Source organism: Talpa europaea, assembly GCF_964194135.1.
Source record: "Talpa europaea genome assembly, chromosome: 16".
In the NCBI taxonomy this organism is placed as follows: Eukaryota; Metazoa; Chordata; class Mammalia; order Eulipotyphla; family Talpidae; genus Talpa; species Talpa europaea.
The window spans coordinates 47,821,773-47,837,813 of record NC_140084.1 but is presented as its reverse complement, the minus strand read 5'-3'; the positions used below and the strand labels follow the sequence as shown (position 1 = coordinate 47,837,813).

The following is a 16,041-nucleotide window of genomic DNA, read 5'->3' as shown; positions in this document are numbered from 1 at the left end:
CCAAGATGCATTCAACACCTTTCCTCACTTTTGGAGCCTTGATTCATTGATCCTGGGCCAACCTGAAGCAGACCGGTTAGCTCGGTTGTCTTAGCTCAGGCCTTCAAAGTGAGAGCCAGACAAGACCAGCAGAGCCATCTGGCGGCCCACTGCTGAGTGAAGATGCCTGGGTGGGGCCTTCAAGCTTGGATCAGCAGAACCTACTTGCTGCCCAAAGCATCTTAAATGGGACAAGAAATCCTCAAGCATTAATACCACGGTGTCTTTTGGATGGTCCTCAGCTTGATGTTGAACTCAGGTCCCCTTCATCTCACTGACCAAGGTGGGGGTGCTCCCCTACCCTGCTTTCCTTTTCCACCTACCTGGTCTCATGCTCCAGCTGCTCCTCAGCCTGGGCCAGCTTAGACTCAAGGCCAGCGATGGTCATCTTCTGCCGGGCCCGGGACCCTGCATCCTCCTCACCCAGCCGCCCCTGGAGCTCCTGGATCTGCCGCTCCAGCTGCTGCCGCCCGCTCTCCGCCTTAGCCGAGAAGCTGCGCTCTGCTGACAGCTCTGTGGTCAGTGTTTCCACCTGCAGCAGTTGGGGAAGGTGTCATGGTGGAGGCGCCAGGTAGAGCCACGTACCTCTCGCGATGAGGTGAGTTGATGATTACAAAATGCATCCCACAAAGCATGATCTACAGTGAATTCTCAACAGAGGTCCCCTTGGATTTTTATTATGGGGCTGATCAGCCGACAGCGATAGCAGCTCTGGGTTTTAACCTTTTGGACAGGTTTTTGCTATTTTCGTACGTCCGCAAGACGGTCACAGACTCGGCTATAAATGCCACCTCTGCCTGTGAATGAATCTATTCCAAGGATTATCACACGCTCATCTGCACCAGGATCACCTGGGAGCTTATGAAAAAATTTGGACGGTGGGGCCCCACCCTCCCGAGGTTCAGAGCCAGCATTTCTAGAGTGGGGCCCAGGAATCTGCATCCTTAGCCAGCCTCTCCTGTGGTTCCGATCTGAGTGACATGCAGGTAGATTTGGAGAAAGGCTGGCTTAATAAACAGTAGCTACTACGGGAGCATGTGTAAACACAGCGCTAATAATAGCCCCTGTTTATCTATTCGCCTCCTGCTCTGGACTTGGCCCTGTGTCGGGGACACGGAAATGACTCAGTTCGGTCTGATTCATACTGTGCTTCATTTCGTCCTCACAGGAACACCTCGATGGTGTGGTGACTAGCATATGCTCTTAAATATTTTTGGAGGGGGGGTTAAAATAAAACGGTGACACAGAAAGTCAAAAGCTGATCCAATGTCTGGCTGAAGAAAAGGTCGACTCCACCATCACCCCCATCTAGGTCAAGAAGTTCCTTCGAGCACCCACCTAATAACCCTACCAACAGCCCCTTCTGCCCACCACCCAAACGTCACATCACCCTGACATTCAGGGTAGTGAATTCGTTGCTCCTGCTTGGAGTTTTATTACTCAAGATTGCATCTCAAGGGCCTATTGTTGAATCCCAAGTGTTAAAAGTGTGCGTGTGTGTGTGCATGTGTGCACGTCTCTTAAGTCTCTTTTAACCCATAGCTCCCCTCCTCCTCCCTTCTGTTTACTTTCTGGCCACATAGGCGTTGTCTGACCTGACTTTCTCCAGTTAGGGAACTCGTGGGCTATGCAGCAGGTTGTTCTGGGTTCTGTTTCCCTCCGACTGGCAGATGGGCCAGGCCCATCCTTTTTGTCCTTTACTTACAGATTTTCAGGGTTCCCTATCATCTTCTGAAGGGGGCAGGCCTGGTGGAATAGCAGGAGAGGTCTGTGCGCCATGTGGGACCCTCCTCCGGTGGCCGGGGATCGAACCGGCGCTGCAGAGGCTGCGGGCAGCTTTACAGCCCAGCGCTCAACCGCTGCGCCACCGGTTTAAAAAGATCATGGTGAGCTTGTGCACTCACACAGATTGGGTGGATTTGAAGCAACTGCAGTGTTTGTTCTGGCTGAAGCTTACATGGCTCTGTTTGTCCCCTAAAACACCAGCTGTACTGTAAACCAAGTGCCCTCAGTCGAAGTAGGCAGTTTGAAATAGGAAGAGCCAGGCGCTTGGCAAAAGTGAGCTTATCACTTTTATGTGTAAATAAATTGCTATTATTTGTCATCTCTCTCACTTTTCCTGTCTTGCTATGAGATGTCCGTATTAGCAAGGCCTCTCTTCTTTAAAAGAATGTTGATCAGGGCCTCCCTGGTGGCGCAGCTGGTTGAGCTCAGTGCTGGGAAACTATCTGCAGCCTTGGCAGCACTGGTTCAATTCCCGGCTGGCCAGGGAGATTCCCACATGGCACAGCAGACCTCTCCTGCCTCACCCGCTGCTCCCCTGAGCAGTGTAATTCGGTCCTTCTGCCTGTTCTGTTCCCGGCTCTGACTCTGGTGAATACTCTCACCCTTCCGCACCTCTGGCCTGTACCCCAGTGCTCGTATAAATAAATAAATCTTAAAAAAAAAAAAAGAATCACGATCAGTGCTGATTCATTTTTCTCCCCCTATCTTTCAAGTGGCTCAAGTAACTTTAAAGACCCAGTCACCCATGGAACAAGAATTCTTACTTTTCGAATAGAGAATAAAATGAAAAGGAGAATGAATCTTAAGAAGAAACCAATAGAGGGCCTCCCTGGTGGCACAGGGGTTAAGCACAGCGCTGTGAAGCTATCTGCAGCCACTGCAGCACGAGATTGATCCCCGGCCAGGGAGCTACCCACAGGGCACAGCAGACCTCTCCTGTCTCCCGGTGCTCCCCTCAGCAGTGGATTTCAGTAGATCTGGCAGCTTCCCATTGTCTCTGGTGAATCCTCTCTCTCTCACACACACCCACCCACCCACACCTCTGGCCGGAACCCCAGCTCTTGTATGCAAAGATCTAAAACAAAAAGGACCCAATAGAAACAAGTTGAAAAAATTGCTCCATCCAGCGTCTCCATGTCAAGTGCTCTTGACACCCACCCAGCTCCCTCTGGCGTGGGGCCACCCTCACCTGCAGGATCAGCTTGTTGTGGCGGTCGGTAAGCAGCTCCGTGTTGCTCTGCTCCTCCTCCAGCTCCTCCTCCATCTGTCCCAGGCGCCCCTCCAGCTGCCGCTTCTCCTCCAGAAGGGCCGTCCTGGGGAGACCGAGCGGGAGATGAGGGGGAGCGGGAGGTGAGGCGGCTGGGGCCAAGGGTGCTATGCACAGGGCGGGGCCCCTCACCGGCTCAGGTTGCCGCTGGCCAGCTCGTCGGCCATCTCGTCCCGCTCCTGCAGGGCCTGCCGGCGGGCGCGGTCCGCAGCCTCCAGCTCCTGCGAGGACAGACACGAGGCGCGGGGTGAGGGCCAGGGCCCGGGCCCGCTCCCTGCCGCTCACACCTGGAGGCTTGGCCCTGCCACTGCGCGGGGCTGGCTGTCCCTGGGTCACTCTGGGCGGACAGCCCCGCATCCGTCTCCTGAGCCCGGAGCTGCGTCCGCCTTGCAGCCGCCCCTGCGGCCCAGGCCCCTCGCCCTCACCGCCTTCTCACTGAGCTCGGTGTGCTCCGGGTCCCCCAGTCACTCGCCACACCCCCAGGTGTCTCCCGCCCCTCCGGCCCTCCCCACCCACACCCCTACCCTCCTGCCCCTTGACTCCGCCTTGCGCTCTCCTGAGTCCCCCCAGTCCGGAGCAGGCTCAGGCCTCATCCTTTGTCCCCAGCCTCCCCGCCTCCAGGCTCGCCCTCCAGCCCATGCTCAGGGCCCCAAAGCTGACCCCGAGCCTCCCCCGCTTAGAATCCTCCCACAGGTCCCCAAAGCGCCCCAGGCCTCGAGGGCTCGCCCCGCCCACCTTCAGCACCCATCCCCAGGGCCCCGCCCACCCAGCCTTCCATTCCCCAGGGCCCCGCCCACCCACCCTTCCATTCCCAAGACCCCGCCCACCCGTAGCCCTTCCTCATGGCCCCGCCCATCCCAGGCTCCCATTCCACAGGGCCCCGCCCACCCATCTCCCACCCCTCCGAGGCCCCACCCACCCTGTCCTCCATTCCCCAGGCCCCGCCCACCCGCCCCCGTTCCCCAGGCCCCGCCCACCCCGTCCCCCTTTCCCCAGGGCCCCGCCCACTCTGGCCCCGCCCACCCGCCTCCCCTCCCCGCCTCTGGACTCACTTCCTGCAGCCGCAGCAGCTCCGCCTCCAGCCACTTGAGGCGCTTCTCGCTTTCTTTGTTCTGGGATTTGGACTCCTCCCCCGAGGTGCGCACCTCCTCCACCTCCCGCCACACCTCCTTCAGCTGGGCCTGCGGAGCGGAGCATCCAGGTAGGCCCTGCCGCCCCTCCTGCCCCAGCCGCCGGCCTCCGCGCCTCCTCCCAACCCCCGGAGATGACAGGAGCCCAAGCGGGCGTCACGTCCGCGCCGCGCGGCGATGACACTGAGGGCCCCCGCAGGCTGCCGGCCGGGTCGGGAGGGCCCTTTCCCCCGCAGCTCACGTGGAGAAACTGAGGCACAGCCAGGAACAGCGGCATGTCCAGGTGGCCAGTGGCCTCGTGGGAACTTTATTTATCCAGCCACTTGGCCCCGCAGGCCTCTGGGGGATGGCAGTGTGCTCTCCAGGTGCTGAGACACAGGGGAAAACCCCGGAATCCCCACCATTAACCCCCCACTCGTGTCTTTATGGGGGAGTGGGGGGCGGGGTTGCAGTTAAAAACATGAGGCTACAGCAAGCTTGGCTGTGAGAACACGCGCATCACTCTTACTCGTTATTATCATTTTATTAGCATTATTTTCTTGAGCTTTTTAGTGTAGGGATTTTCTCTCTATGAAGACTGACAGTTTTTACTTTTCGGGGCGCCTCTTTGCCCACCCGTGCCCCCAAACAGTGTGTGGCTTGACATTTTCTAGGAGCCACGCGGAAAGGGGAAAGGTGGGATTAGTTTGAACATAGATTTCACTTAGCCTAATGGATCCTAAATGCTATGACTTACTCCCGCCTGGAATCAATATTAAAATTATTAATGAGATATTTACTTTTCCTTTTTTTGACCCAGTTTCCAAATCCAGTATGTTGGTAGTCGCCCTAGTGGACAGTGCCGGCCTATACTTTTATTATTTTTTGATAGCCTTTATTTATTTTAATAGTTTTAGGTACACAGAAATAGTGGGCAGAGGATACAGAGATTTACTGTACGCCCCCCATCAATGATCAACACCCCGATCGCAGCGGGGTATTTGTTACAACTGATGCACCTAACCTGAAACTTCATTATTATACAAAAAAAAAAAAAGTTTAACAACTTTAATAGTGGGGGGCGGGCCCACTATTGTGTTTCCATTTCAAAAGATAAATGAAGGAACTGAACTTTAAAAAAGCATTTTAAAGAAAAAAAGTTAAAGATACAAGAAGCAAGTGAGCTCTAGGGCTTTAAAGGTGTGTGTAGGTCCCGAGGCTGTAGGTCCCGCATGTCACCTGCAGCCCCCCCCCCCCTCTCACCTGCAGCTTGCGCACGTGCTTGGCCGCCTCCTCCTTGCCCTGCCCGGCGGTCTCCACCTGGATCTTCAGCTCCTCCAGCTCTGCCTCCAGCTTCTTGCGCGCGGCCACCGCCAGGGCGCGCTGCTTGCGCTCCTCGTCCCGCTCCACCTCTGCATCCCTCAGCTGGGCGGTGAGGAAGACAGGAGGGTGGGCTCAAGGGACCCCCAAGACACAGCTGCGCACCGCCCTGCTCTCCAGCCCCTTGCCTCGCTCCACCCCAGTCCTCCTCCAGTGCCCACAGTCCCATCTCGGTCCTCATCTCCCTGCCTCCCCCAACCCCTGCCCCGCCTCCTCTCTCGGGTCTCCTCCTTCCAGCCAAGTCCCCTTCCCTGCTGCTCTCTCTCTCCACTCAGGGCTGACCCTGCTCCTCCCCTGCTCAGGGGCCTCCTGTGGCTCCCCAGTGCCAGGGACAAAGTCTTGATACACACTTATGAGCGGATCAACAGGGGTAGGGGAGATAAAACTAAAAACAGCCGGAGGACCGACCCCCACCCTTGGGTAACCTCATGTCTCTTGCAGGTCCCTCCGGCCAGCTTCCCTGTCTGGTCTGTTGCCGACAGGATCCAGAGGGGATGCTGACACTGAGTCAGACCCTGCCTGAGCCAATCCCCAGTGAGGCCCTGCCAGCTGCAGACCTTGGGGAGCACCTCCATAGAGGGAGTCCAGAGTGAAGGTGCACGAGGGGGTGAATGAGTAAAAGAGGGAGCAAGGCTGCGGATGAGGGGGTGCAGAGGCAGTCAGTGAGCTGCAGGTAGGTTGGGGGGTGGGGCTTGGGTCAATGGGGGAGTGGCTGGGTAGGGAGGGCAGGTTGCTTGGAAGGGGGGTTGGGTGGGAGAAAGGAGTCTATCAGGTGGTAGAGACGCCGTGTCCGGGAGGCTGGGGCAGATGGGTGGGCGAATGGTTTGGGTGTGGTGGTTGGTGTCGGGTCAGCACTGTGGGTTCAGGGTCTGTGGCTGGTGAGTTGGGGAGCAGGAGGGCTTTGTGGGAGGAGGTGGTTGGCTGGCAGGAGGGACCCTGATAGAAATGCCGGGCAGCCGGCGGGTGGGTGAGACTGGCAGCCTCGCTGTATGTGTGCTGTATGTGTCCCACCCAGCTGGATGCGCCCCCATGGCACCCCCAGGCCTGCCCTACCTGCTTGGCCAGCTGCCGCCGCCTCTCCTCCCCAGCTTCATCATGGCCCTGCAGGTCGCGCTCATGCTGGGCCTTGAGGGCCTGCACCGTCACCTCCAGGCGCAGTTTGGCATCCTCGGCGGCCGTGAGCTCATCCTCCAGCTCCGTCACCTGCGTCCGCAGGTCACTGGCTGTCTGTTCGGCCACCCGGCGGGCTCGTTCCAGCTCGTGCACCTGTAGGAGAAAAGTGAGTGCCTGGTTGCCGAGGCAGGAGGGTGGGCATTGGCCCAGGGACTCACAGGCACGTGGATACTCTCAGAGACTCAGCCAGGGCGGGCCTGTCCCAGCCGGTGCTCCCAAGATGTATGTATTGGGTGAATAAGGAAGTGGGGTGCAGTGGAGTGTGCAGAAGGCTGGGGCACTGGCTGGGTGAGCAGGACCCCAGAACAGGCCTGGGGGACCCCTCGCAGGCCCTGTAGAGATGTGTGAGCCAGGGAAGATGATGGCCTGGCAGGGGGCCTCTTGTATTTCAAGGGCGGGGGTGACGATGTGGAGTGGCAAGTGTGTGTGTGTGTGTGTGTGTGTGTGTGTGTCCATGTGGAGTCTGTGGTGTGTGTGACGTGTGCATGCTTGTGGTTTTGATATGCATGTGGCATGTCTGTGTGTCTATCTCTGTTGGGAAGTGTTTCTCAGGCTGTGTGCTGTGCTAAACTCCCTCTGTGTTCACTCCAGGAGCGTGCGAGGAGGTCCTGACGCTCCGTGCACACACACAAACACGTGTGAAGATGAAAGTGCCTTCTCACAGTCGTGTGTGCATGCGAACACATATGTTCCATGAGCATATGTGTTCAATGGAAGAGTCTATATGAATCCATGAATGTGCATTTTGCTGACTGCCTCTGCTTACGTTGTGTGCCTGCGTGTGTGCACATGCGTGCTGGCTGGAGGAGTCTCCTGCCACGTTTGGGGAGAATTGCCCTGTCCTGTGCCTGTGCGTGAACTTGCTGTTCTGGTAGCCAGTTCCCTTCAAGCTGTGTGTGCACATGTGTGCATGTCTCCCGACACCACGCACCCATGCCGCTGCCCATGAGGGGCTTGAGGGGCTGGGAGCCCAACTCACACTCTTGCCCACATCATCCTTGCTGCTCAGCAGTTCCTCCAGCTCAGCCCGCAGGGCCCGGTTCTGTCGCTCCAGCTCCTCGCGCGCCTCCTTCTCCTCCTCCAGGGCCCGAGTCAGTGACAGGGTCCGAGCCTCGCGCTCCCGGCCCTCCGCCTCGGCCCGCTCACGTTCCTCCACGGCCCGCAGCACAGCGGCCTTCTCCTCTGCCAGGAGCTGCGGGTGGAGGGAGACGGGGTGGGGGGAAATAGATTAGCTAAGGGGTGTGTACAAGGGGGTGGGGAAAAAGGAGCAGACAGGGAGACAGAGAGAGACAGAGGTGGAGATGCAAGAGGAGTGTAGAGGAATTAAAGTTGCAACCATTTGCCCAAACCGTTCAACTCTTCAGTCTACCAAACCAATCAGTCCCTCATTTGAGAGATACAACAAAGGAAAGGCTGTTTCTTCTTTGTGGGGTAATGGTTGGGAAAAAGGTATTTAAAATACACGTTGACATTTTTTTAAAAGACACAGTTACCGACAAGCAATAAAACTTACAAGGAAAATGGAAGAAACCCAGAGTCATAGTCAAGAAAAAGATCAGTCTGTAAAGTAGACCCACAGATGACTGAGATGTTGGAATCTCACTTAGAGGCTTGAGGTATGACACTTGCAGGACACAGTGGATACAACAGGTGAAGAGACAAAGTTATTCACAAGGAATTTGAAACTCTAAAGCTGAACCAAATAGAAATGCTGAAACTCAAAAATACATCATCTGAAATCAAAAGGTCACTAGACATTGATAGCAGAGCAGACACATTAGAAAAAGCAGGAATCCTGAAAATAGGTCAAGGGGGAATGATCTGAACAGAACAAAGAAAGAAAAGACTAGAAATATTGACCTTTAACAACCTGTGAGAACGTCAAGCAGGCTGACATCACTGTATTTGCAGTCCCAGAGAAACGGTAAAGAGAAAGGAAAGGAAGAAGTCAAATTGTCTTTTATCACATGATGATAGTGGGAATCTACAAAACATCTCCTGGCACCAATAAGTGAGTTTAACTAGACTGTAGAATATAAGATCTGGCACCAATAAGTGAGTTTAACTAGACTGTAGAATATAAGATCAGAATACAAAAATCTAATGTATCCCTTTATATACTTGGTGTGAACATTTGGGTTCACTTATGTGTGAATTTTTGTCTTTCTGATGTCTAAGGTTGGTTGACTTCATGAATGTGGAACCTGGGGACACAGATGGATGGTAGTAAGGGATTGGAGCATCCGTGAATTTTGATATGGGGGCTGTGTGTGGGTTCTGAAACCAAAGGATGACTGTGTTTAAGTTTTGGGGGTGTCAAAAGTTATATGCTGATGTTAGACTGCCCTGATCCTCTGTTCAAAGGTCAACTGTACCAGCAATCCAAAACTGGAATAAAAACAACATAATTAAAAATGGATCAAAACCATGAAATATTTAGAAAAACTCATGAACAGGTGAATGTGATTTATCGATATAGGAATAATACTCAGCAGTGAAAAGGGGAATGGATTAGTCAGACATGCAAAATCATGGCTGAATCTCAAAAGAATTATTCTAAATGAAGAAGTAACTGAAACAAATTTACATAAAATTCTAGAAGAAACAAAAAAATTAATAGTGCCTTGGTGATCCATGGGACAGGATTAAGCAAACAAATACATATTTGGAGTCTGTTAAGGGGAAAGAGAAAATGGGGCAGAAAAATACTTGAAGAAATATGGCTGACATTTTCCACACTTGATCCTCATCAACCCAGAACTGCAGGAATCTTAGCAAACAAAAGCAAGTGCTATCCAGATCCCACAGCTGGGTAGGTCATAGCCAAACAGCTAAAAACCAAAGACAAAGAGAGAAAAAATAGCTAGAAAACCACATCACATCATAAAATGAAACATTTGCAGACTACTGACTTTTCCTCTAAAGCTATGGCAGCAAGAGATCACGAAAGATCTCTTCAGAGTGCTGGGAAAAGACACTGTTAACTTTGAATTCTGTATCCAATGAAAGTAGCTTTGAAAAATGAATGTGAAATTTAAAAAAAAAAAAGAATATGAAATAACTGCTTCCCCACTTTCTAGATGAAGAGAACAAGGCTCAGAGGGGCTGATCCATCTGCCGGTGCCACACAGCCAGAGAGGAGCCGAGCTGGGACTCGAACCTCAGGGTTGCCTGATCTTAGTGCTCTGGGGTAAGTAGTTTTTATTTATCCTCAGATTGCTTGTTGCTTAATATTATTCCTGTTTCCTGGATGGGTAAACCGAGCCTGAAATGGTAAAGGCAGCTTGCCTGAGGTGTAGTGAGTCAGGAGGAGAAGCAAGCAGTGATTTTTCATTCAATCCTGGTAAGCACCCTTTGACCCCTTAGATCACTTTTGGGAGTCAAAGGGGGTGCTGTAGATAATAATTTGGGGACATGAGACATAAGCCAGAGTGGATGCATATCCTATGTCACAGAGGCTTAGAGGCAAGAAACATTTAGCCCCAGGACTCCCCCAAGTTCATATCTGAGCGGTGACCTCCCGCGTGACTGATTCCGCTCAGCTGGGCACCCCCAAGCACCCCACCTGGTCGAACTTGCGCTGCTTCTTCTCCAGCGTGCTCACGAGCTGCCGCTGCTGCTCCAGGTCCATGGTGGCGTCATCCAGCTCTTGCTGCAGCCGTCGGCGGCCCTGCTCCAGCCGCTCCACCACCTCAGTCTTCTCCACCAGGCGCTGGGTCAGGGCCTCGGCCTCGCGGGCTGCTCGGCGCCGAGCCTCCTCGCTGGCCTCCAGGGCCCCAGCCTCATCTTCCTGGCGTCGGCGCCACTCTGAGAGCTGGACAGAGGAGAGAGGGTGGGTGGTGGGCACACCTGTGGCCAAGGTGTGGGTCGGTGGTGCACCTTGCCCAGAGAGGGAAAGACAGAGAAAGGGTGGGAGTTGTGGGAATCCACAGGAGGGGCTTAGAAACTGCTTAGTACATTCAGGAGGGACTTCCTGGAGGAGGAGTATTTGAGATGGATCTTGATGTAGGCACAGGAGTTTGCCAGTTGAAAGAGGATATTTGCAAGATGCATTCATCACTCGTTCACTCAATAGGCATTGGTCAGGGCCTCCCATATGTCAGGGTCTTTGCTGGGCCTTGCTGGAGGCCCAGATCTAGCTCTCTGATGGGGAGCTTGCTTGCTCCCATGGTGGGGAGTCCCATGGTGAGATACTTCCAACCCAGGGTGACTAGTGGGACGAGGAAGAAAAAGAGTAACAGGAGCTCATAGGAGGGTGAGGAGGAACTTCCCCAAGCAGGGTGGCTGATGCCAAGTCCTGAAGAAGGGGAAGGATTTTCTTATGTGAAGGGGGCAGGAGAGCTGAGTGACCGGTGTAGCTAAGACAAAGGAAGAAGCAGATTGCAGGGCCTCCACGCCCAGCTGGGAGCTTGGGCTTTCATCTGAGGGAAGCTGGGGAGGCCAGGGAGGGGCAGAGTCAGCTCTGGACGGAGAAAGACCTTGTGGAGGCTGAGCTGGAAGAGAGGCTGAAGGCTGGGAGGCTGGAAGGGGATGAAGCCTGAGCAGGGCTGGGGCATGCGGATCAAGAGTCGGGGGGCGAGACAGAGGGCCCCGGGCAGGAGGGGTACCCAGGGGTCTGTCCTATGACTGGGTGGGTGGGGGGCTGCCCTACCTGAAGAGCCAGGAGCACGGGGCACCCCCTGAGGTCTCACTCCAGGGTTGCTCACCTGAGCCTGAGCCGTCAGCAGCTCGCGGCTGGCCCGCTCACGCGCAGCGGCCTCCTCCTCCAGCTGCTCGCGAAGCCCCGCGGCCTCAGCCTCTAGATTTCGTGCCCGGGTCCCCAAAGCCAACTTTGCCCTGGTCTCCTCCTGCAGCAGCTCCTGTGCAGGGAGGGAGAATGGACGTCAGGTGTGGTCAGAGGATGGGGAGATGTAGGGGGCTAGAGGTCCAGGGGTGTGCTGGGGTCACCTGGGAGTCGTGCAGCTGGGCCTCCGCACTGCTCAGCTCCTTGCTCAGCCTGATGGCTCTGGATTCGGCCTCGCTCAGCGCCCCTGACACATTGTCCAGCTCCACCTGTGGGGAAGGGGCTCCTTCCACTAGCTGCTTCCACCCAGCTGCCCCTCTGCTCCTGCACCTCAAATCTCCACCACACGTGGATGGTGGGAATGTCAACTTGTGCGGCCTGGCTGTGCCTCAAATGGGCCAATGTGCAGTCGCCACGTGACCCAGCAATTCCACTCCTGTGTGTGTGCCCGAGAGCACCGAACACAGACATTTAGGCAGAAGGTTGTCCAGAAATGGTCGCCACTGCCTCTTTCACAGCAAGCAGAAACAACCCACACGCCCATCAACCAAGGGAAGCTGAACGTGGCCTATCTGGACCACGAACCAGTGACGAGGGCTCAAGTCCTGCTCGGACGCGCGGGGACAGCATCAGGCTACATGTGCAACTGACGTGAAAGGGCCAATAATGTGGTTCCCCTCCCGTGGACGGTCTGGACGGGGGATGAAGGTAACAGATCTTTGGCTTTTTGCCAGGGAGAAGGGGCGTGAGGCGGAACGATAGCTAGAGTATAGGATTTCTATTTGGGGTGATGAAAACGTCCTAAAAATAGATTATGTCAGGGTTGTACAAGTCTGTGAATGTACAGAAAACCACTGGATTGTACATTGTAAGTGGGAGAACTACACAGTCTGAGTTACGCCTCAATACAGCTGGTCTCCCTCGGAGGAGTCGAGAGGATTGAGTACAACACACAGGCTGTTGGGTTGGTAGGAATTGCTCACCAAATACTAGCTACCTGCGCGTGAATATGTCAGAAAAGTCAGAAGGGGCAGAGGATTGATGCGGATCAAACAGAAACCCAGAGAGGGCAGGCGGCACACCCAAGGTCACACAGCAGAACCCAACTGGGCCCTGTTGCCCACTCACCTGGGTTCGCTGCAGCTTCTCAGTGGCTTCTACTCGAGCCCGTTCCCCATCACCAGCCCGGCCCTGCACCTCCTGCAACTGTAACTCCAGGCGGCGCCTCCGCTGCTCACCCTCCTGGCGTGCAGTCTGCAGGGTGCTTAGCTCTGCCCGGAGCTCGGAGACCTCAGCTTCCAGGGCCAGCCGTGTCTTTTCCCACACACCTTTTCCCTGGGGGACAGGGCAGGCAAAGATTTATGATCCCTTCCCTGCCCCCACCCCCACACATACTGCCCCATTCCAGGCTGGATACATTGCTGCCTCAGGGCCTTTGCATTGACTGTTCTCTCTGCCTGGAACACCCATCTCTCTGGTGTCCAAATGACTCACCCCTCATACGTTCCTTAGTTTTTTACTCAGATATCATCTACTCACAGAGGCATTGCCTCTCTACTGAAACCCCCCCACTCAGCACCCTGATACCCCTTCCCTGGTCATTATTTCCTTGCAGCACTTACTCTCCTGATACCCATTATAAAAGTGGTCATATTGTTTACTCTCCCACTAAACCATGAGAAATACAAGGTAAGGGACTGGAAGGAGATGTTGGCCAAATGTTCATAGCAGGGTCCCAGGACCTTCCCTGGAACATAGTAGGTACTTAATAATGCTTGCTGGAGAAGATGGATGGAGGACATGAATACAGGAGCAGAGAACCCCAGAGATAGGGCCAGCGTAGAACCAGCCAGATGTTTCCTCCAGCCTAGCATCCTGCCCTCCCCTCCCCGTGATCTCCGAGGCCTCTGGCTCCTACTCCAGCTCACCCTGCGGGCCTGCTCCAGCTGCTCTGTCAGTTCTCCCAGGGCCTGGCCATGGCGCTGCCTCAGCTCCTGCACAGCCACCTCATGAACACGCGTCTCCTCCTCCAGAGCCTTCTTCAACTCTGTTACCTCCTGTTCCCTCTTGGACCTTTTATGGGGGGAGGCAGGAAGAGAACAGAATTTGAGAATAGAGGAAGGCAGGGACCTCAAGGGAGACCTCTGAGAGCTGGTGTGCCTCCTATCACACCAGCTTCCCAAAAAAGAGGCTCACTCTAGATTACCCAGGGGATCTGGGCAGTGATGATGTAGTGAACTCCTACACATCCCTCAAAACCCTATTTAAAAAGCCTTTTCTCATGTAAGTCTTCCTGGACTGCTTCTGATAGACGTGGTTTAGGGACCTTCTCTTGTCATCCACAATGCCCAATGCTACTCCATTAAAAAATGCTTCCTGGATTCCTGAATCTGCTTCTCCCAGACCAGGAAGATGTTCCTGAGGATAATGCCTGCGTCTGACTCTTCTCTGCCTGCAGCTTGGCCTAGAGCTGGTGCTCCTTAAACTGGAGCGACAAAACCTCTGCATAGACTGAGGGTTCACCCCCAAGTCCACCTCCTTGACCTCCCGCCGCCCTGCACATGCCCGGGCCTCACCGGAGCTCCTGCTGAGCATTGGTGGAGTCTAGCGTATCCTCCAGCTCGCCCCGCAGAGCCTCCAGCTCTTCGCCCAGGTCCCGGCGCTGCTTTTCCACCTTGGCTCTGGCCATGCGCTCGGCCTCCAGGTCCTCCTGGGCCTCAGCCAGTCCTGCTTGTGCCTCCCGCAGGGATTTGAGCAGTAGGGCCCTGGCCCCGCCTTCCTCCTCTGCCCTGGGGGTGGACAAGGATCCTGGGTTGATATGGAGGAGGCCCAGGCAGGGGTGATTTCTGGGGTCTGCAGTTCCCACCACCCTTAAGCACGTGACTAGATGTACTGCCAAATGAGGACACAGGCCCAGAGCGGGTCACGCCGCCGGTGGGGTCAGGGCTGAGCCCAAGCTGGAGCCTGCCTCATAGCCCCCACGGGACGCAGCTCTGCCAGACCAAGCTGATCCAGGGCAGTGGGGCTGAGGATCTTCACGGGGGTTTGCAGCCTGAGCTCAGTCACCTGCCCTGGCCAGGGGCAGCCTCTCTGGGCTGTGGTCCTGGGTCTGTGAGACCCTCTGCCCCCCACAGGGCTGCTGTGATGGTGTCAATAACAAGAATGGGAGAGCAAAAGGCTATGTGTGTGATGCTCATAGGTGAAAAGTCCAGAAAAGGCAAGTCCTATTTGGACAGAAAGTTGACTGCTGCTTGCTAGGGGCCGGGGAGGAGCAGAAGGGAGGGAAATGGGGGAGAGGTGTCCAGGGGTACCCCGCTTCCTTTCGGGTGATAAGTGTTCCGGAACTAGACAGAGGTGATGATTAGTGGCTTGTGAATGGGCTAAGGGCCCCTGAATCGTGCACATTAAAAAGTGATTGATTTTGTTAAGTGAATTCCAAAGAATTCCAGCTCAGTCCAAAGAAAAAGAAAAACTGTGTCAGATCCCTCGCCCCCACCCCAGCACAGCTGGGGAGCCCAGGGCTGCAAGCAGGTCCAGAGCACATTCTGGTGTGATCCCACACGGAGCCCAGGAGGGGCTGTATAATCACTCTGGCTGAAGAAACTGAGGCTAGAAAGGGTCAGGTGACGGGGCCAGAAAGGGGTACACCCAGGATTGGATGTCAGCCTTTAGACCCAAGGGGCGTGTTCTTACTGACCCCCCACCACACACTCCACCTACACGGATTGAATTGTGCACATTTGTTCACATTTCCACCTCTCTGCACCCTGTCCAGGTCACACTAAGTTCGGGGTGGGATATGGGGTAGAAATCATTTGCAATATCCCACATCGGGCACACAGTAGGTGCTCAGTCACTATGCATGACTGTCCTTGTCACCGATATGATGCCGGAGGCGACTAGGCAGCTTAGACCGTTCGGGCTGTTTGTGTTTGGAGGGGCGGGAGGTGCCCCCCACCCAGGAAGCACCAAGGCTGTGCAAGTCGTGACACACGCAGGACCCAGTTTCCCTTAACCAGATGGGCTTGGAACACCCCCTCCGTCCATTTTACAGAGCGGGGCACTGAGGCTCAGGGAGGCGCCCGAGGCTGGTCGGGGCTCAGCTCGAGCTGGACTCCTCCGCCAGCCTCAGGCCCTTCGCCCAGGCTGTGCCCTCCATGCCCCGCCCCCGTGCCTGGCCCCGCCCTCGCGCCTGGCCCCGCCCCCAACCTGGCCAGGGCCGCCTGCAGCTCCTCCTCCTTGCGGCCCAGCTGGGCCCGCAGGTCCTCCGCCCGCTGCTGATGCTCCACCACCTGCTCCTGCAGCTCCGAGCTCTCGCCGTCCAGACGCCGCTTCAGCTTCTCCAGCTCCTGGCGGCCCTTTTCCTCTTTCCGCAGGCGGTCTGGAGGCGGGAGTGGAGGCTGCCTGAGGGTCCCGGACCCACACCCCCCAGCGGCGCCCACAGAGCCCCGCGGCCGACGACACGCGAGGGGTGAGTGACTGAGCTCCGCGCGTCCACTGCTGGC

General features: G+C 55.6%; 1 protein-coding gene across 4 annotated transcripts in view; it reads right to left on the bottom strand.

Moving 5' to 3' along the window:
• Nucleotides 1–16,041, bottom strand: part of MYH14 (myosin heavy chain 14) — a gene marked incomplete at its 5' end in the record, with an annotated part of 57,670 nt that overhangs the window by 4,710 nt on the left and 36,919 nt on the right. For all 4 annotated transcript variants that reach the window (XM_084257722.1, XM_084257723.1, XM_084257724.1 and 1 more), the window contains 14 exons: nt 363–571; nt 3,014–3,137; nt 3,224–3,312; nt 4,144–4,272; nt 5,464–5,625; nt 6,634–6,846; nt 7,733–7,945; nt 10,319–10,567; nt 11,460–11,612; nt 11,701–11,805; nt 12,665–12,871; nt 13,465–13,609; nt 14,113–14,325; nt 15,746–15,917. In XM_084257722.1, the coding sequence (XP_084113848.1) occupies nt 363–571; nt 3,014–3,137; nt 3,224–3,312; nt 4,144–4,272; nt 5,464–5,625; nt 6,634–6,846; nt 7,733–7,945; nt 10,319–10,567; nt 11,460–11,612; nt 11,701–11,805; nt 12,665–12,871; nt 13,465–13,609; nt 14,113–14,325; nt 15,746–15,917 (2,383 nt within the window). The remainder of the gene's footprint in view (nt 1–362; nt 572–3,013; nt 3,138–3,223; nt 3,313–4,143; nt 4,273–5,463; nt 5,626–6,633; nt 6,847–7,732; nt 7,946–10,318; nt 10,568–11,459; nt 11,613–11,700; nt 11,806–12,664; nt 12,872–13,464; nt 13,610–14,112; nt 14,326–15,745; nt 15,918–16,041) is intronic.